This window comes from Ranitomeya variabilis, chromosome 4, assembly GCF_051348905.1.
Source record: "Ranitomeya variabilis isolate aRanVar5 chromosome 4, aRanVar5.hap1, whole genome shotgun sequence".
In the NCBI taxonomy this organism is placed as follows: Eukaryota; Metazoa; Chordata; class Amphibia; order Anura; family Dendrobatidae; genus Ranitomeya; species Ranitomeya variabilis.
Window position 1 is genome coordinate 247111883 of NC_135235.1, and position 22329 is coordinate 247134211.

Below are 22329 nucleotides of genomic sequence, written 5' to 3' on the forward strand. Positions count from 1 at the left end.
CCCTACTGCAGACATGAATGTCCAGACCTTGATTACAGGTGTGGACCAGCTTGCTGCTCGTGTGCAGGGCATACAAGATTATGTTATCAGAAATCCTATGTCAGAACCTAAGATACCGATTCCTGAACTGTTTTCCGGAGACCGATTTAAATTTAGAAATTTCAGGAATAATTGTAAATTGTTTTTGTCCCTGAGACCCTGTTCATCTGGAGACTCCGCTCAGCAAGTGAAAATTGTTATTTCTTTTTTACGGGGCGACCCTCAGGATTGGGCTTTCTCGCTGGCGCCGGGAGATCCGGCATTGGCTGATATTGATGCGTTTTTTCTGGCGCTCGGTTTGCTTTATGAGGAACCCAATCTTGAGATTCAGGCAGAAAAAGCCTTGCTGGCTATGTCTCAGGGCCAGGACGAGGCTGAAGTGTATTGCCAAAAATTTCGGAAATGGTCCGTGCTGACCCAGTGGAACGAGTGTGCATTGGCTGCAAATTTCAGAAATGGCCTTTCTGAAGCCATTAAAAATGTGATGGTGGGTTTTCCCATTCCCACTGGTCTGAATGATTCCATGGCCCTGGCAATTCAAATCGACCGGCGGTTGCGGGAGCGCAAAACCGCAAATTCCCTCATGGTGTTGTCTGAACAGGCACCTGATTTAATGCAATGTGATAGAATCCTGACTAGAAATGAGCGGAAAATTCATAGACGCCAGAATGGCTTGTGTTACTACTGTGGTGATTCTACACATGTTATCTCAGTTAAACTACTAATAAATATATTTTAAATGCTATCTTTTGGGCCATTTTTTGACTCGTTGTTCTCCAAGATTAGTATCATGATTTTGAGTCGGCTTATATTTATATACTTACTGACGACTGTGTTAATACATGTTATCTCAGCATGCTCTAAACGTCTTACTAGGGTTGTTAGTCCTGTCGCCATTGGTAATTTGCAACCTAAATTTATTCTATCTGTAACTTTGATTTGCTCACTGTCATCGTATCCTGTCATGGCGTTTGTAGATTCAGGTGCTGCCCTGAGTCTGATGGATCTGTCATTTGCCAAGCGCTGCGGTTTTGTTCTGGAGCCATTAGAAAATCCTATCCCTCTTAGGGGTATTGATGCTACGCCTTTGGCAAAAAATAAACCGCAGTTTTGGACACAGGTTACCATGTGCATGACTCCCGAACATCGGGAGGTGATACGTTTTCTTGTTTTGCATAAGATGCATGATTTGGTTGTTTTGGGTTTGCCATGGTTACAGACCCATAATCCAGTCTTGGACTGGAAGGCAATGTCGGTGTCAAGTTGGTGCTGCCATGGAATTCATGGTGATTCCCTGCCCTTGTCTATTGCTTCTTCTACGCCCTCGGAAGTTCCGGCGTATTTGTCTGATTATCAGGATGTCTTCAGCGAGTCTAAGTCCAGTGCACTGCCTCCTCATAGGGAATGTGACTGTGCAATAGATTTGATTCCTGGCAGTAAGTTTCCTAAGGGGAGACTGTTTAATTTGTCGATACCTGAACATACCGCGATGCGTTCATATATCAAGGAGTCTCTTGAGAAGGGGCATATCCGTCCTTCTTCTTCCCCTCTTGGTGCGGGATTCTTTTTTGTGGCCAAAAAGGACGGATCTTTGAGGCCTTGTATTGACTATCGGCTTTTAAACAAGATCACTGTCAAATTTCAGTATCCTTTGCCGCTGTTGTCAGACTTGTTTGCCCGGATTAAAGGTGCCAAGTGGTTCACCAAGATAGACCTTCGTGGTGCGTACAACCTTGTGCGCATTAAGCAAGGCGATGAATGGAAAACCGCATTCAATACGCCCGAAGGTCATTTTGAGTACTTGGTGATGCCATTTGGGCTCTCTAATGCACCTTCAGTTTTTCAGTCCTTCATGCATGACATTTTCCGGAAGTATCTGGATAAATTTTTGATTGTTTATCTGGATGATATTCTGTTTTTTTCTGATGATTGGGTGACCTTCTTGCCGTTGGCTGAATTTGCCCTTAATAATCGGGCTAGTTCCGCCACCTTGGTTTCGCCATTTTTCTGCAACTCTGGTTTCCATCCTCGTTTTTCCTCGGGACATGTGGAGCCTTCTGACTGTCCTGGGGTGGATTCTGTGGTGGATAGGTTGCAGCGGATCTGGAGTCATGTGGTGGACAACTTGAAGTTGTCACAGGAGAAGGCTCAGCGTTTTGCCAACCGCCGCCGCGGTGTGGGTCCCCGACTTCGCGTTGGGGATTTGGTATGGCTGTCTTCTCGATTTGTTCCTATGAAGGTCTCCTCTCCCAAATTTAAGCCTCGCTTCATTGGTCCTTACAAGATATTGGAAATCCTTAATCCTGTATCCTTTCGCCTGGATCTTCCGGTGTCGTTTGCCATTCACAACGTATTTCATAGGTCCTTGTTGCGGCGGTACGTTGTGCCTGTGGTCCCTTCTGCTGAGCCTCCTGCTCCGGTGTTGGTTGAGGGCGAGTTGGAGTACGTGGTGGAGAAGATCTTAGATTCTCGTCTCTCCAGGCAGAGGCTTCAGTACCTGGTCAAGTGGAAGGGCTATGGTCAGGAGGATAATTCCTGGGTGGTCGCCTCTGATGTGCATGCGGCCGATTTGGTTCGTGCCTTTCACACCGCTCATCCTGATCGCCCTGGTGGTCTTGGTGAGGGTTCGGTGACCCCTCACTAAGGGGGGGGTACTGTTGTGAATTTACCTTTTTGGCTCCCTCTAGTGGTTACTAGTGATTTGACTCTGGGAATGTCTGCCATCCCTTGTATGCTCACCTGGGTCGTTAGGTCAGGGGTGTTGCTATATAAGCTCCCTGGACCTTCAGTTCAATGCCTGGCAACGTTGTAATCAGAGCTAATCTGTTGTGCTCTTGTCTACTGATCCTGGTTCCTGCTAGATTAAGCTAAGTCTGCTTTCTTGCTTTTTGCTATTTGTTTTTGTTTGCATTTTTTGTCCAGCTTGTACATAATCTGTATCCTTACCTTGCTGGAAGCTCTAGGGAGGCTGGAGTTCTCCCCCCGGGCCGTTAGACGGTTCGGGGGTTCTTGAATTTCCAGTGTGGATTTTGATAGGGTTTTTGTTGACCATATAAGTTATCTTACTACATTCTGCTATTAGTAAGTGGGCCTCTCTTTGCTAAACCTAGTTCATCTCTGTGTTTGTCATTTCCTCTTACCTCACCATTATTATTTGTGGGGGGCTTGTATCCAACTTTTGGGGTCTATTCTCTGGAGGCAAGAGAGGTCTTTGTTTTCCTCTTCTAGGGGTAGTTAGTCCTCCGGCTGGCGCGAGACATCTAGCGACCAACGTAGGCATGTTCCCCGGCTACTTCTAGTGTTGGCGTTAGGAGTAGATATATGGTCAACCCAGTTACCACTGCCCTATGAGCTGGATTTTTGTACTTCGCAGACTTACTTGTTCCTCTGAGACCCTCGCCATTGGGGTCATAACAGGTGACATCACATGAGATCGGGGGAGTGTTCAGATTTTGTGGTGACATCACATAGGATAATAATTTTATATAAAGCACCGTTTAAACGCTGAATCACTTTGCACGTATCACTTTCTATTATGCTGTTTATTATACCCTCTTTTGGGATTATGGTGTTTTCCTGCACAGGGTGGGCCATTTATATGGATACACCTAAATAAAATGGGAATGGTTGGTGATATCAACTTCCTGTTTGTGGCACATTAGTATATGGGAGGGGGGAAAAACTTTTCAAGATGGGTGGTGACCATGGCAGCCATTATTTAGTTGGCCATTTTGGATCCAACTTTATTTTTGCCAATGGGAAGAGGGTTATGTGACACATCAAACTTATTGAGAATTTCACAAGAAAAATAATGGTCTGCTTGGTTTTAATTAACGTAACTTTATTTTTTCATGAGTTATTTACAAGTTTATGATCACTAATAAAATGTGTTCAAAGTGCTGCCCATTGTGTTGGATTGTCAATGCAATCCTCTTCGCCCACTCTTGACACACAAATAGCAACACCGCAGAAGAAATGCTAGCACATGTGTGTCAAACTTTTATACCATTGGGCAGTGAAGAAAAAATCATTTACATTTTTACCACCAAGATTGTGTGTTAGCCCCAAGTTTTACATTTTCACACTGGGAAATGGGTAAAAATTGCACCAAATTGTGTCCCACAAATTCTGCTGAATGACACTGCATCTGAGTATCAGATCAGCGATTTGACAGGCAGGGAAGGAGGCTTGCCAATTCTAATTGTCCTAAAACGGGAAAGTTTTACTCTGATTTCATGTCAGATATTGAGAGAAACGTGCAGATGTGTCTTTATATAGTGGATGGAAACTTCTGGTTTCAACTGTATACACACACATATATACAGTGGGTACGGAAAGTATTCAGACCCCTTTAAATTTTTCACTCTGTTTCATTGCAGCTATTCGGTAAATTCAAAAAAAGTTCATTTTTTTCTCATTAATGTACACTCTGCACCCCATCTTTACTAAGAAAAAGCAAATGTAGAAACTGAAATATCAAATGGTCATAAGCATTCAGTAGAATGTAAGCCCGCAAGGGCAGGGCCCTCTTCCCTCTGTACCAGTCTGTCATTGTTTGCTTACTGTAAGTGATATCTGTAATTTGTATGTAACCCCTTCTCATGTACAGCACCATGGAATCAATGGTGCTATATAAATAAATAATAATAATTCAGACCCTTTGCTCAGACACTGATATGTAAGTCACATGCTGTCCATTTCCTTATGATTCTCCTTGAGATGATTCTACTCCTTGATTGGAATCCAGCTGTGTGTAATTACACTGATAGGACTTGATTTGGAAAGGCACACAACTGTCTATATAAGACCTCACAGCTCACAGTGCATGTCAGACCAAATGAGAATCATGAGGTCAAAGGAACTGGCCAAGGAGCTCAGAGACAGAATTGTGGCAAGGCACAGATCTGGCCAAGGTGACAACAGAATTTCTGCAGTAAGGTTCCTAAGAGCACAGTGGCCTCCATAATCCTTACATGGAAGAAGTTTGGGACCACCAGAAGTCTTCCTAGACCTGGCCGTCCAGCCAAACCGAGCAATCGTGGGAGAAGAGCCAACTATTACTGCAGCCCTCCACCAGTCGGGCCTTTATGGCAGAGTTGCCCAACGGAAGCTTCTCCTCTGGACCTCAGACTTGGCCGAAGGTTCACCTTCCAACAAGTCGACGACCCTAAGCACACAGCTAAAATAACAAAGGAGTGGCTTCAGAACAACTCTGTGACCATTCTTGACTGGCCCAGCCAGAACCCTGACCTAAACCCAACTGAGCATCTCTGGAGAGACCTGAAAATGGCTGTCCACCAACGTTCACCATCCAACCTGACGGAACTGGAGAGGATCTGCAAGGAAGAATGGCCGAGGATCCCCAAACCCAGGGTGAAAAACTTGTTGCATCATTCCCAAGAAAACTCATGTCTGTACTAGCTCAAAAGGTGCTTCTACCCAATACTGAGCAAAGGGTCTGAATACTTATGACCATGTGATATTTCAGTTTTTCTCTTTTAATAATTTTGCAAAATTTTCTACATTTCTGTTTATTCCAGTCAAGATGGGGTGCAGAGTGTACATTAATGAGAAAAAATGAACTTTTTTGAGTTTACCAAATGACTGCAATGAAACAAAGAGTGAAAAATTTTAAGAGGTATTATTATTATTTATTTCTATAGCATCATTGCTTCCATGGTGCTGTACATAAGAACGGGTTACATACAAGTTACAGATATCACTTACAGTAAACTAACAATGACAGACTGATACAGAGGGGCGAGGACCCTGCCCTTGCGGGCTTACATTCTACAGGATGGTGGGGAAGGAGACAGTAGGTTGAGGGTTGCAGGAGCTCCGGTGTTGGTGAGGTGGTAGCTCCGGTAGCGGTGAGGAGGCAGCGGGGTCAGTGCAGGCTGTAGGCTTTCCTGAAGAGATGGGTTTTCAGGTTCCGTCTGAAGGATCCGAATGTGGTTGATAGTCGGATGTGTTTCGGCAGAGAATTCCAGAGGATGGGGGATATTCGGGAGAAGTCTTAGAGGCGGTTGCGTGAGGAGTGGATAAGTGTGGAGGAGAGAAGGAGGTCTTGGGAGGACCGGAGATTACGTGAGGGAAGATATCGGGAGATTAGTTCAGAGATATATGTAGGAGACAGGTTATGGATGGCTTTGTAGGTCAGTATTAGTAGTGTGAACTGGATACGCTGAGGGAATGGGAGCCAGTGAAGAGATTTGCAGAGGGGGGAAGCGGAGGAGTAGCAAGGAGAGAGATGAATTAGTCAGGCAGCAGAGTTAAAGGGGTTGTCCACTACTTTCAGTTAACCCCCCAATGTATTCCCCCGGGGCCCCTAATGAATTGTGTAAATACCTTCTGTTGCCGTTTTCGCCTGTGAGCGGCGCTATGGCGGCGGCTGAGTCCGGGTCACGTGACCCCTTTGCTGCAGCCACCACTAATTTCCGCCGACGTCACGTCAATTTCCAGACTCTGGAAATTGACGTGAGGTCAGCAACAGGCGTGACCCAGGCTCCACAGACAGCAGTCACTCAAGAGTGACTGGGATGTGGGCGGGGCTGTGCTGGGGACGGGCGGGGCTGTGCTGCGGGTGGGGCTGTGCTGGTGTCTGTGCTGGGGTCTGCTGGCCGGCTGCGCTCATGTGCCGAGATGTGCGGCCGGTGCGTTGGCGGCGGCGGCCGATGCCGTGGCTGTGGCCGGTGCGGCTGCGGCGGTGGCCGGTGCAGTGGTAGCGGCCGTTGCAGTGGCGGCAGCGGCCAGTGCGGTGGTGGTGGCCGGTGCGGTGGCGGCGACGGCGAGGGTCTGCGCGGTGGATCTGCCGAAGGTGCTGGAGTGTGCGGTGCTGGGGTCTGCGGGGCTGTGCGGTGGGGTCATTGGTGTTTGTGTCTTTGTGTGCAGGCATCGTCCAATGGGACTACAAGGTTCATCGGGCTCTGCCTGCTACAGTGACAGAGAGTGACACATTAGCCAATGATGGGACAGTAGTAGTCCCATCATCCGGCTAATGTGTTGAATGTAAAAAAAAAACAAAAAAACACATATGCAGTACATACATACATAGAACACACATACAGAACATGCACCATGCGACATGCAGCATGCGACATGTGACAACATGTGATATGCAGCATGTGACGACATGCACCATGCAGCATGCGACGATATGCAGCATGTGACGACATGCAGTGACATGCAACATGCGACAACATGTGACAACATGCGACATGCACCATGTGACATGCAGCATGCGACATGAGACAACATGCGACATGCAGCATGCGACATGTGACAACATGTGACATGCAGCATGCAACATGTGACAACATGCGACATGTGACGACATGTACCATGCGACGACATGCAGCATGCACCATGCGACGACATGCAGCATACGACATGCAACATGTGACATGCAGCATGCAGCATGCGACGACATGTACCATGCGACGACATTCAACATGCGACATGTGACATCATGCGACATGCACCATGCGAAATGTGACAACATGCGACATGCACCATGCGGCATGCAGCATGCTACATGTGACAACATGCGACATGCGACAACATTCGACATGCAACATGCGACGACATGCAGCATGCGACATGTGATGACATGTACCATGCAACAACATGCAACATGCGACGACATGCGACATGCACCATGCGACATGCAGCATGCGACAACATGTACCATGCGACAACATGCAACATGTGACATCATGGGACATGCACCATGCAAAATGTGACATGCACCAAGCGACATACAGCATGCAACATGTGACAACATGCGACGTGCGACATGCAACATGCGGCGACATGCGACGACATGCACCATGCGACAACATGCGCCATGGGACAACATGCAGCATGTGACAAGCAACATGTGACATCATGCGACATGCACCAAGCGACATGTGACAGCATGCGACAACATGCACCATGATGACATGCAGCATGCGACATGCAACATTTGACATCATGCGACATGCCACATACAGTACATACATACAGTACATACATACGGACATACAGTACATATAACATAGATTACATACTCACCATCACTTGTCACTTTGTTCCCCGAAGCCATTGTCACCTGTAAAAAATATTAAAATAATAAACAAACAATATACTCCCTAATCCGCAGAAATCCAATTAAAACGAGTGTCCCTCGACAATCTCCCGTGGAGAGCATCAGCATCAGCTGATGCGACCGCTCTCCAGGGGCTCCAGAAATACAATGATGGAAGGTATCCTTCCACAATGTGTTCCCCACAATGCATTATTACGCCCTGTGAGAAAATAGTCCCTAGTCTCACTTTTGGCATTGCTGTGTGAGAAAGTTCCCACACAGCTTTTTGCCATAAAGTGAGACCAGTGAACTATGGTAACCTCTTAGTGATGCACTGCAGGAGCCATTGTCTCCTGTCAGTATGCCACTGAAGGTCCTATAGAGCAGTGACATCACCCGATGTCACTGTTCTATAGGGGAGATCATCGTGGGACACTCGTTATTAATTGGACTACGGCGGACAGGTAGTATACGGTTTATTATTTTAAGTTTTTTGCAGGCGCTGAAGTATGGTAAGTATGGTTAAATGAAGAATATTAAAATACTTTTTTCCTAATGTGTGTGTGTTTTATTAACCCTTTACTAGTATTGGATTAATAATGGATAAGCATCTTATTGACGCCTCTCCGTTATTAACCCGGCTTAATGTCACCTTACAATAGCAAGGTGACATTAACCCCTTATTACCCCATATCCCACCGCTACACAGGAATGGGAAGAGCGGGGCTAAGTGCCAGAATTGGCGCATCTTACAGATGCACCATTTCTGGGGTGGCTGCGGACTGGTATTTGTAGCCGGGGGGGGGGGGCAATATCCATGGCCCCTTTCTAGGCTATGAATATCAGCCCGCAGCTGTCTGCGTAGCCTTTCTGGGTATGAAATATAGGGGGACCCCACGTCATTTTTTTGGGGGGTCCCCCTATTTTAATAGCCAGTAAAGGCTATGCAGACAGTTGCAGGCTGATATTCATAGCAGGCTACAAATATTGGCCCCCGGCCGTCGGCTTTCCCCCTCTGGCGCAGAAAATTTCGCGGGAGCCCACGCCATTTTTTATTTTTTCAGTTTTTTTTCTAACTGAAACATATTGTTCATTAACCCCTTTCTGCCAGCTGACGGAATAGTACGTCAGCTGGCAGTATCCCCCGCTTTGAGGTGGGCTTCGGCGGTGAGCCCACTTCAAAGCCGCAACATGTCAGCTGTTTTCAATACAACAAAAAAAATGTACATGATCGCTAAACGGCATAGCGAGAAAAAAATTATGTTTTTTTTTTGTCGCCGCGACATTGCATTAAAATGCGATCAAAAGAACGTATCTGCACAAAAGTGGTGTCATTAAAAACATCAGCTCGGCGCGCAAAAAATTAGCCCTCACCCGACTCGATATCTCAGAAAATATAGATGCTACGGGTATCGGAAAATGGCGCAATTATTTTATTACTTTTTAGCAAAGTTTTGAAATTTTTTTTACCACTTAGATAAAAAATAACCTAGACGTGTTTGGTGTCTATGAACTCGTAATGGCCTGGAGAATCATAATGGCAGGTCAGTTTTATGCTGTGTGCACACGTTGCAGATTTGGGTGCAGAATTTTCTGCACAAAATCTGCATCTCCTTGCAGAAAATGCAGCTGCGTTTTGATGCATTTTCACTTTTTTTTCATGTTTTTTGCGTGGTTTTGATGCGTTTTTTTTGTGTGGTTTTGATGCAGTTCTTGGTGCGGTTTTTGGTGCGGTTTTTTCGCGGTTTTGATTCAGTTTTTGCTGCAGTATTTGGTGCGTTTTTTTGCGTGGTTTTCATTCAGGTTTTTGATGCTCGTTTATGCTGTTTTTGGTGAAGTTTTGATGCAGTTTTTGGTGCAGTTTTGATGCAGTATTTGGTGCGGTTTTGATGCAGTTTTTGGTGCAGTTTTTGTGCACTTTTGATGCTTTTTTTATTAATAAATATATAAATAAAGATGTATTATTGAACAAAAAAAAGATTTGTGATGTCATTATTGTCCAACCTCCTCTTTTACATTTGTCCAACCCACACTCAATTACACACAGATAGATAGACATATAGATGATAGATGAAATGGATAGACAGAGCTACATATAGATAGATCTATAGATGCATACATCTATCTATTCCTATATCTATCTGAACAAGAAGGTTCCAATATACATCATTTGTGGTGCATATACGTCACCAAAATATTAGTAATAAATCATCAGATAAATGCACCACCCCTGTATGGACAATAAGTCTGTTAACTACTGCATGTTCTATCTGGGATGATTTTTGTATGCGTATGTGTATTTCTGCAACCCCGCATTGGTATTGCTTATTGATGCCGCTATGTGGTGGTACTACGTGTATATTCCATGTATAGGCATATGTATTTAAGTTGTATCTGCCTATCCCATTTGGGATAGTCGCATTTTGCGTCCTCCCATTTGGATATGGGCTGTCCTGTGTGTATATACTTGCTCTTGCCTGACACGTAGTAGTGATTTTTACCCCTTCTGCCCTCTTCCTTGCCCTTTTTAAATATGGCCACCATACATTCTATGCTCATCTGCGCAGGCGCCGCTTTGCCCTGACTAGTTCTGGCTACTGATCACGTACTCCCGGATCACGTGGGGCCCCATGTGTTTCCGGTTGTCGGCCGATCTGTCATGCTGGCGTACTATTGCTGCGCTGCACAGCTGAGCATTGTTTTCTTCAAAGGGTCCTATATATATAGATGTGTTCTGCCCATAAACCGCCATGCGCCCCCTGGGTAAGGTACACTTACCGAAACGTGCGTCGGGGTGGTCCGGTGTCCCCTGCGTTGGTCCAGGTCCTCCACATCAGGTAATATGCATATTACATTGCCTCTTCATGTCTGTAGTCACACTATTGCCTAATGGTATGGGAGATATAGAGATAGAGATGTTGTGGCTACTTCCTACTTGTTATGTACTGTTTTTCTGACATGGTGTATGCTTCTGTATACTTATGTGTTGTACCCGGGCTACCGCTGGGGTTACCATACCTTGGGTGACAACTTTTTTCATGCTGCTATTGGCATTTTGTGTCATCTGCTAGCCTCATTACAGATCGTCTGGTTTTTTGTGTATATTTTTACTGTTCACTAATAAAAAGTGTTTTTATTGGATTCTATGACTGCATTCCTTTTGTTCTTAGTCCTATATCTATCTATAGATATATCTGGATAGATATATCTATTGATAGATGTATGGATAGTGTAGGGTGCGTGTCCACTGTCCGGATTACATCCGAATTAGCTGCAGATTGGATGCTGCGTACTTGTAGTCCCATCGGATGATGCCTGCACACACACCCCAAAAGACCCCCCGCACACACCTGAACAGTCCCGCACACACCTGAACAGTCCCGCACACACCCGAACAGTCCCGCACAGCACCGCACACATTCAAACAGTCCCGCACACATCCGAACAGCCCGCAGACCCCGCACACACCTGAACAGTCCCGCACAGCGCCGCACACATCCGAAAAACCCACAGACCCCGCACACACATACACACACACACACAGTCACCGCCCACACACTTCCCTCCTCCCGAACTGCAGCATTTCTCGGACCCACATCCGCATCTAAACTGCAGATCTTTTTTACATCTGCGGTTTTGCTGCGGATGTGCCCGACTCAATGAAAGTCTAAGGCCGGAGTCACACTACAGCGAGATACGGCTAAGTCTCGCAGGTTAAATACAAGCTCTGGCACCGGCACTCCGGAGCGGAGCGTGCAGCTCCATGTATTGCTGTGCATTTACTGCTCTGGAGTGCCGGTGCCAGAGCTTGGTTTTAACCTGCGAGACTCGGCCATATCTTGCTGTGTGTGATCCCGGCCTAAGGGTGCAGAAACGCTGCAGTTCGGCCAAAAGAAGTGACATGCTGCGGAAAAAAAAGCTGCGTTTCGGTGCGGCCTTTTCCGCAGCATGTGCACAACAAGTCTGCGGCTCCCATAGACTTACATTGGTTGTGCACCACACTGTGGATTTGATGCAATTCTGTGCAGCAGAAAACCCTGCGGATCTGGAATCAAATCCGCAATGGGTGCACACAGCCTTAGCATTTAGTGAACCTAGCAAAAAAGCCAAGCAAAAAACAAGTGTGGGATTGCACTTTTTTTGTAATTTCATCGCACTTTGATTTTTTTTCACATTTTCTGTTACACGACACGGTAAAACCAATGGTGTCGTTCAAAAGTAGAACTTGTCCCGCAAAAAATAAGCCCCCACATGGCCATATAGATGGAAAAATTATGGCTCTGGAAAGAAGGGGAGCGATAAACAAAAAAAGCTCCAGGGGTGAAGGGGTTTAGAAACATGGATATGGACATATATATGTAAATAGACATAGATATATAGATATATCTGTATGTATCTATCTATCCATCCCATATCTATCTATCTATCTATCTATCTATCTATCTATCTATCTATCTATCCCATATCTATCTATCTATCTATCTATCTATCTATCTATCTATCTATCTCTCTATCTATCTCTCTATCCAGGGCCGTATTTGCCACTAGGCACTCGAGGGCACGTGCCTAGGGCGGGGACGAAGCGGGGGGCGGCACCTGAGCAAGGTTTTTTTTTTGTTTTTTTTTCACCTCCCGACCACCCCAACCCCCGTCCGTCCCCTCCCCCCGGGCCCAGCCGGGGGAATTATGAGCCATGCATACAGGAGGTGGGGGGGAATTATGAGCCATGCATAGGGGGATATGAGCCATGCATACAGGGGGGGAATTATGAGCCATGCATACAGGAGGTGGGGGGGAATTATGAGCCATGCATAGGGGGATATGAGCCATGCATACAGGGGGGGGGGTGTTGTGAACTCTGTTTTCAGGCTCCCTCTTGTGGTCACAGGTGGTATTGTGTGACTTTTGTTTTGGGCTCCCCCTGGTGGCTTTGTTTGTTATCCTGCGGGTCTGTGGCTGATCAGCTGCCTCGTTATTCACTTGGGAGTTTCCTATTTAGCTCTGTTTCACTTCCACTTGTTGCCGGCTGTCAATGTACTCAGTGCTATTCTGATTACTCCTGATTATCTTCGGTTTCAGTCTCTTCAGGAGAAGCTAAGTTCTGTTTAATTATTTTTTGCTCATCAGTCTGCAATATGATTTCTGTGTATGATGAGTTTAGTCCAGCTTGCTAATATGTGATTTCTTCTGCTGGTTTGCTCTGGGGTACAGAGTTGCTTCCCCCGCACCGTTAGTTGGTGCGGGGGCTCGAGCGATCTCTGCGTGGATATTTTGAATAGGGTTTTTAATTGATCGCACAGTTCCCTTTCTATTTTCTGCTTTCTAGTGTTAGCGGGCCTCATTTGCTAAATCTAATTTCATCTCTGCGTTTGTGCTTTCCCCTTAACTCACCGTTAATATTTGTGGGGGGCTATTCTATATCTTTGGGGTCATTTCACTGAGGCAAGTGAGGACTTTCGTTCCCTCTATGAATAGTCAGTTTCTCAGGCCGTGAAGAAACGTCTAGGATTTTCAGGTAACGTTCCACGGCTGCCTATAGTTGTTTGCGGATAGGATCAGGTTGCGGTCAATTCAGTTACCACTTCCCCAGAGTTTGTAGTCGATTTAGTTACTTAGCTAGTCCTACTTGCGATCCTTGCCGCTAGGATCATAACAGTACAGCCAGCCGGTAAAGTGTTAATTGCATGGCAGAAGCAAGAGAAAAGAAGCCTTGAGAATTGTTTTTTTTTTTTTTGCCATGTGTCTAGCTGCTGTGTGTCTAGCTTCTCTCCTCCTCTTAATCTTGGTGTGGCTCTGAACTCAGCTGCTGATATGGATATTCAGAGTTTGGCCTCCAGTGTAGATCATCTTGCTGCAAGGGTACAAAGTATTCAGGATTTTGTTGTTCACAGTCCTATGTCAGAGCCTAGAATACCTATTCCGGAGTTGTTTTCTGGAGATAGATCTAGGTTCCTGAATTTTAAGAACAATTGTAAATTGTTTCTTTCTTTGAAACCTCGTTCCTCTGGTGATTCCGTTCAGCAAGTTAAAATTATAATTTCTTTCTTGCGTGGTGACCCTCAAGATTGGGCCTTCGCATTGGCGCCAGGGGATCCGGCATTGCTCAGTGTTGATGCGTTTTTTCTGGCCCTTGGATTGCTCTATGAGGAACCTAATCTTGAGAACCAGGCTGAAAAAGCGTTGTTGACCCTCTCTCAGGGGCAAGATGAAGCAGAGGTGTACTGCCAGAAATTTCGGAAATGGTCGGTGCTTACTCAGTGGAATGAGTGTGCCCTGGCTGCAAATTTCAGAAAAGGTCTTTCTGAGGCCATTAAGAATGTCATGGTGGGGTTCCCTACGCCTGCAGGTCTGAATGAGTCAAGGACTCTGGCCATTCAGATTGATCGGCGTTTGCGGGAGCGCAAATCTGCGCACTATTTGGCGGTGTCTTCTGAACAGACACCTGAGTCTATGCAATGTGATAGAATTCTGACCAGAAGTGAACGGCAAAATTATAGACGGCAAAATGGGTTGTGCTTTTACTGTGGTGAATCAGCTCATGTTATCTCAGCATGCTCTAAGCGCAAAAAAAAGGTTGATAAATCTGTCACCATTGGTACTTTACAGCCTAAGTTCATTTTGTCTGTTACCCTGATTTGCTCCTTGTCATCTTACCCGGTTATGGCTTTTGTAGATTCAGGTGCTGCCCTGAGTCTGATGGACTTGTCATTTGCCAGGCGCTGTGGTTTTGTTTTGGAGCCTTTAAAATTCCCTATTCCACTAAGGGGAATTGATGCTACGCCATTGGCTACGAATAAACCTCAGTACTGGACACAAGTGACCATGTGCATGACTCCTGTTCATCAGGAGGTGAATCGCTTTCTTGTGCTGCATAATTTGCATGATGTTGTCGTGTTGGGTCTGCCATGGTTGCAGACTCATAATCCAGTCCTGGATTGGAAAGCAATGTCTGTGTCAAGTTGGGGTTGTCAGGGAATTCATGGCGACGCTCCTGTGGTGTCAATTGCTTCATCCACTCCTTCTGAAGTCCCTGCGTTTTTGTCAGACTACCAGGATGTATTTGATGAGCCCAAGCTCAGTTCTCTACCTCCTCATAGGGATTGTGATTGTGCTATAAATTTGATTCCTGGTAGTAAGTTTCCTAAGGGACGACTTTTCAATTTGTCAGTGCCGGAGCATGCTGCCATGTGGAGTTATATAAAGGAGTCTTTGGAGAAAGGACTTATTCGCCCCTCCTCCTCCCCTCTTGGTGCGGGGTTCTTTTTTGTGGCTAAGAAGGATGGTTCTCTGAGACCTTGTATTGATTATCGCCTTCTAAATAAAATCACGGTCAAATTTCAGTATCCTTTGCCATTGTTATCTGATCTGTTTGCTCGCATTAAGGGGTCTAGTTGGTTCACCAAGATAGATCTTCGTGGTGCGTATAACCTTGTGCGTATTAAGCAGGGTGATGAATGGAAAACTGCATTTAATACGCCCGAAGGCCATTTTGAGTACTTGGTGATGCCTTTTGGACTTTCTAACGCTCCTTCTGTCTTTCAGTCTTTTATGCACGACATCTTCCGCGAATATCTGGATAAATTTATGATTGTGTATCTGGATGATATTCTGTTTTTTTCTGATGATTGGGAGTCCCATGTTAAGCAGGTCAGGATGGTGTTTCAGGTCCTGCGTGCCAATGCTTTATTTGTGAAGGGCTCAAAATGTCTTTTTGGAGTCCAGAAGGTTTCTTTTTTGGGTTTCATTTTTTCTCCTTCTACTATTGAGATGGACCCAGTCAAGGTTCAGGCTATTCATGACTGGACGCAGCCTACATCTGTTAAGAGTCTTCAGAAGTTCTTGGGTTTTGCTAATTTTTACCGTCGCTTCATCGCTAATTTTTCTGGTGTTGTTAAGCCTTTGACGGATTTGACCAAGAAAGGTTCTGATGTTACTAACTGGTCTCCTGCGGCTGTGGAGGCCTTTCGGGAGCTGAAGCGCCGGTTTTCTTCGGCTCCGGTCTTATGTCAGCCAGATGTCTCTCTTCCTTTCCAGGTCGAGGTTGATGCTTCCGAGATTGGAGCGGGGGCTGTTTTGTCGCAGAGAAGCGCCGATGGCTCTGTGATGAAGCCATGTGCTTTCTTTTCAAGAAAGTTTTCGCCTGCCGAGCGGAATTATGATGTCGGTAATCGGGAGTTGTTGGCTATGAAGTGGGCATTTGAGGAGTGGCGACATTGGCTCGAGGGAGCTAAGCATCGTGTGGTGGTCTTGACTGATCACAAGAATCTGATTTATCTCGAGTCGGCCAAGCGGCTGAATCCTAGACAGGCTCGTTGGTCGTTGTTTTTCTCTCGTTTTGATTTCGTGGTCTCGTACCTGCCTGGTTCGAACAATGTAAAGGCTGATGCTCTTTCTAGGAGTTTTGTGCCTGACTCTCCTGGAGATTCAGAGCCGGCTGGTATTCTCAGAGAAGGGGTGATTTTGTCTGCCATCTCCCCAGATTTGCGACGAGTGCTGCAGGAGTTTCAGGGGGATAGACCTGACCGTTGTCCACCGGAGAGATTGTTTGTCCCGGATAGATGGACCAGCAGAGTTATTTCCGAGGTTCATTCTTCGGTGTTGGCGGGCCATCCTGGAATATTTGGTACCAGAGATTTGGTGGCCAGGTCCTTTTGGTGGCCTTCCTTGTCGCGGGATGTGCGTTCCTTTGTGCAGTCTTGTGGAATTTGTGCTCGGGCTAAGCCCTGCTGTTCTCGTGCCAGTGGTTTGCTGTTACCTTTGCCTGTCCCGAAGAGGCCTTGGACGCACATTTCCATGGATTTTATTTCGGATCTCCCTGTCTCTCAGAGAATGTCTGTCATCTGGGTGGTGTGTGATCGTTTTTCTAAGATGGTCCATTTGGTGCCCTTGCCTAAGTTGCCTTCCTCCTCCGAGTTGGTTCCGCTGTTTTTTCAAAATGTGGTTCGTTTGCATGGGATCCCTGAAAATATTGTTTCCGACAGAGGATCCCAGTTTGTGTCTAGATTTTGGCGGACTTTTTGCGCTAAGATGGGCATTGATTTGTCTTTTTCGTCGGCCTTCCATCCTCAGACGAATGGCCAAACCGAACGAACTAATCAGACTTTGGAAACCTATTTGAGATGTTTTGTTTCTGCTGATCAGGACGACTGGGTGACTTTTTTGCCATTGGCCGAGTTTGCCCTTAATAATCGGGCTAGTTCTGCTACTTTGGTTTCTCCTTTTTTTTGTAATTCGGGGTTTCATCCTCGTTTTTCCTCGGGTCAGGTGGAGCCTTCTGACTGTCCTGGAGTGGATGTTGTGGTGGATAGGTTGCATCAGATTTGGAATCATGTTGTGGACAATTTGAAGCTGTCACAAGAGAAGGCTCAGCGCTTTGCCAACCGCCGTCGCTGTGTGGGTCCCGGACTTCGCGTTGGGGACTTGGTGTGGTTGTCTTCTCGCTTTGTTCCTATGAAGGTCTCCTCTCCTAAGTTCAAGCCTCGGTTTATCGGTCCTTATAAGATTTTGGAAGTCCTTAACCCTGTGTCATTTTGTTTGGACCTCCCAGCATCGTTTGCTATTCATAATGTGTTTCACCGGTCGTTGTTGCGGAGGTATGTGGTGCCTGTGGGTCCTCCGGTTGAGCCTCCTGCCCCTGTGCTGGTTGAGGGAGAATTGGAATACGTGGTGGAGAAGATCTTGGATTCTCGTATTTCTAGACGGAGGCTTCAGTATTTGGTTAAATGGAAGGGCTATGGTCAGGAGGATAATTCCTGGGTTGTCGCCTCTGATGTTCATGCGGCCGATTTGGTTCGTGCCTTTCATGTGGCTCACCCTGATCGCCCTGGGGGTTTAGATGAGGGTTCGGTGACCCCTCCTCAAGAGGGGGGTACTGTTGTGAACTCTGTTTTCAGGCTCCCTCTTGTGGTCACAGGTGGTATTGTGTGACTTTTGTTTTGGGCTCCCCCTGGTGGCTTTGTTTGTTATCCTGCGGGTCTGTGGCTGATCAGCTGCCTCGTTATTCACTTGGGAATTTCCTATTTAGCTCTGTTTCACTTCCACTTGTTGCCGGCTGTCAATGTACTCAGTGCTATTCTGATTACTCCTGATTATCTTCGGTTTCAGTCTCTTCAGGAGAAGCTAAGTTCTGTTTAATTATTTTTTGCTCATCAGCCTGCAATATGATTTCTGTGTATGATGAGTTTAGTCCAGCTTGCTAATATGTGATTTCTTCTGCTGGTTTGCTCTGGGGTACAGAGTTGCTTCCCCCGCACCGTTAGTTGGTGCGGGGGCTCGAGCGATCTCTGCGTGGATATTTTGAATAGGGTTTTTAATTGACCGCACAGTTCCCTTTCTATTTTCTGCTTTCTAGTGTTAGCGGGCCTCATTTGCTAAATCTAATTTCATCTCTGCGTTTGTGCTTTCCCCTTAACTCACCGTTAATATTTGTGGGGGGCTATTCTATATCTTTGGGGTCATTTCACTGAGGCAAGTGAGGACTTTCGTTCCCTCTAGGAATAGTCAGTTTCTCAGGCCGTGAAGAGACGTCTAGGATTTTCAGGTAACGTTCCACGGCTGCCTATAGTTGTTTGCGGATAGGATCAGGTTGCGGTCAATTCAGTTACCACTTCCCCAGAGTTTGTAGTCGGTTTAGTTACTTAGCTAGTCCTACTTGCGATCCTTGCCACTAGGATCATAACAGGGGGGGTGGAGAGATGAGCCACGCATAGGGGGGAATATGAGTCATGCATACAAGAGGTGGGGGGGATATGAGCCATGTATACAGGAGGGCTGGGGGGGGTGGATATGAGCCATGCATACAGGGGGGGGGGAATTATGAGCCATGCATACAGGAGGTGGGGGGGAATTATGAGCCATGCATAGGGGGATATGAGCCATGCATACGGGGGGGGGGTGGAGAGATGAGCCATGCATAGGGGGGAATATGAGTCATGCATACAAGAGGTGGGGGGATATGAGCCATGTATACAGGAGGGCTGGGGGGGTGGATATGAGCCATGCATACAGGGGGGGGGAATTATGAGCCATGCATACAGGAGGTGGGGGGGATTTATGAGCCATGCATAGGGGGATATGAGCCATGCATACAGGGGGGGGAATTATGAGCCATGCATACGCGGGGGGATATGAGCCATGCATATGGGATGGGAGGAAGATGAGCCATGCATACAAGATGGGAGGGGGGCATTATACACTATTGAGCATCATATGGGGTCATTATACAGTATTGGACATCATGTGGGGTCATTATACAGTATGGAGCATCATGTGTGGCCATTATACAGTATGGAGCATCATGTGTGGCCATTATACAGTATGGAGCATCATGTGTGGTCATTATACAGTATGGAGCACTGTGTGGTCATTATACAGTATGGAGCATCATGTGTGGTCATTATACAGTATTGAGCATCATGTGGGGCCATTATACAGTATTGAACATCATGTGGGGTCATTATACAGTATGGAGCATCATGTGTGGCCATTATACAATATGGAGCACTGTGTGGCCATTATACAGTATGGAGCATCATGTGTGGCAATTATACAGTATTGAGCATCATGTGGGGCCATTATACAGTATTGAACATCATGTGGGGTCATTATACAGTATGGAGCATCATGTGTGGCCATTATACAGTGTGGAGCATTGTGTGGCCATATTTTTTTGGTTATAATTATTGTATATGAAAGTGTGATCAGCAGTGCTAAATGGGTGTGGTTGGGACTTGGATATGGGTGTGACTAGTTGTGAAATGGGTGTGGTCAGAGGCGTGCCCTAAAATTTGCCGCGGCGCACTACGCAACCTTTATACCTCTTTCCCTTCAAGAGTTGGGAGGTATGGTACTGCATTTGCCAGATCACAGCAAGTGCCGCAAATCCCATAGGGAATGAATGAAGCCAAACGCAGTGTTGCCGTAAGTGATCTGTTACGCGGCAGATGCGAAAAAACTGCCCGATCTGCTGCAAAAGGCTATTTTCACAACAGCGATTCTTGCCAAAGTCACTGGCGATAGTGTCATACTCACCAATGGGGGAGGCAGCACTAAAAGTGCCTAGGGCAGCAGAAACTCTAAATACGGCCCTGTCTCTATCTATCTGTGTGTAATGGAGTGTGGGTTGGACAAATGTAAAAGAGGAGGTTGGACAGAAATGACATCACAAATCTTTTTGAATATAGAGGGGGGAGACGAGGGAGGGGTTTGGGTGTGTTTTGGAGTGGGTGTGGTAGGTTCCTGCTTAGTGGCAGTGCAAAGCATCATGGAACTTGTAGTATTAGAGCACAATAACTCAGGAGAAAGGAAGTTGTCGATTAACCCCATGAGAGCTGGATCCAGCACTGAAGATGTGCTGCTACAGCATGATAAAAGGTAATATTGCTAAAATAAACACAGTGGATGTTTTCAGTGGCACATAATAGCAAGATTTATGAAAAAAAAAAATAATAATTATTGTAGTGGACAACTTCTTTAAGGATGGACTGGAGAGGTGCAAGGGTGTTACTTTCTGTACCCATTGTATATACATACATATACTCACACACACTATACACTCACTGAATCCCCCAATAAGGACTAGTAGTGAAAACAGCTGTGGGCTGGTCAATCACTCGTCAGTGAATTACGTAATTGTCCTGACAATTAGAGGCGGCGGATTGTTGTTTCCTGACAAATTGGTGGCAGCGGTGGATCTGCTTGATCTCCCACCTATTCTTGTTGACAATCACAATGATCTGAAAACATGCCTGAAGGAATGTGATCCTGAAAGAACTTGACCATGTTTATTTAGTGCAAAGGAGAACAGCTGCATGAATATGAGCTGCCACACCAGGAGCGGCTGTATTTGTGATTGATGTCAGACTCTCCCACTCCTGGTTAGCAGTAGTCCTGTTCATTTTATGTGGGGTGCCATCCTCTTCTATTTGGGGATATTTAACTGCTTCTTCTCTACTGAATCCAGTGCATCCTTGCAGCATTGCATTGTGGGGGATGAGGACACTAAACGGGAAGGGGCTGCTAGGATCTCAGAACTGTAATTGTGAGCCTAGATTACTGCAGGCTCAATAGAGCAAAGGATGGATTAAATCTGCAGGTATGGTGATGACTTTGCTTTCCCCGCTATCTCACGAGGGGCCTCCTCCTGTAATATCATGTCTTGTATTACTCACATTTCAGCTTCACCTGCTCACACTGATGTCTGTTGCTGCTCGGATTTACAAACACCCGAGCCTTAAGAACTCTGTCAGCCTGGTAGTGGTGAAGGTACTAATAGTCGAAGATGAAGACTCTGGTCCGGAGGTCTCAGACAATGGTGGCCTCGTCCTCCGCAACTTTTGCAATTGGCAGCAGAGTTACAACGTGGCCAGTGATCGTCATCCGGAGCACTACGACACTGCAATCCTTCTCACCCGAAAGGTCTGTGACCCGCTGAAATGACACTTCCTAATGTCTACGCTTCTAGAGTATGACTCCTCAGCCTGTAAATATCTCTGATCGCTATTCTTGGCTTGTCTGCTCACAATCTCTGTCCAGCCACAAGTGCTGCACGTCATGGGAGAGATGGATCAGCTGTAGTCCATGTCATCCGGGGATACACACTGGCCAACAATGGGGGGTTATTGTAACATATAGCAACATGAATGTAAGGTAGGAGAGTACAGACACAAGCAAAGCCACAATGACAGAGGGGGCATGGTCCATAGACATGGAGTCTCACAATAAGGTCAGCACACCATGCGGCCTCCACCCTACACAAGTGTTAGGACATGGAGCTGCAGATGGGTCAGGATGCGGCCTCCACCCTATACAAGTGTTAGGATATGGAGCTTCAGGTGGGGCAGGATGCGGCCTCCACCCTAAACAAGTGTTAGGACATGGAGCTGCAGGTGGGGCAGGATGCGGCCTCCATCCTATATAAATGTTAGGACATGGAGCTGCAGGTGACGCAGGATGCGGCCTCCACCCTACACAAGTGTTTTTAGGACATGGAGCTGCAGGTGGGGGAGGATACTGCCTCCACCCAACACAAGTGTTAGGACATGGAGCTGCAGGTTGGGGAGGATGCGGCCTCCACCCAACACAAGTGTTAGGACATGGAGCTGCCGGTGGGGCAGGATGCGGCCTCCATATAACACGTGTTAGGACATGGAGCTGCAGGTGGGGCAGGATGCGGCCTCCATATAACACGTGTTAGGACATGGAGCTGCAGGTGGGGGAGGATG

General features: G+C 46.4%; 1 protein-coding gene across 2 annotated transcripts in view; it reads left to right on the plus strand.

Annotated features, from left to right (window-relative positions):
- LOC143764137 (A disintegrin and metalloproteinase with thrombospondin motifs 8-like) overlaps positions 1–22329 on the plus strand; it is a 146751-nt gene that overhangs the window by 67090 nt on the left and 57332 nt on the right. The window contains exon 2 of one of the 2 annotated variants that reach the window (XM_077249355.1): positions 21284–21523. The exons of the other annotated variant lie outside the window; for it this stretch is intronic. Within the exon in view, the coding sequence (XP_077105470.1) occupies positions 21284–21523 (240 nt within the window). The remainder of the gene's footprint in view (positions 1–21283; positions 21524–22329) is intronic. 2 annotated transcript variants of the gene reach the window in all.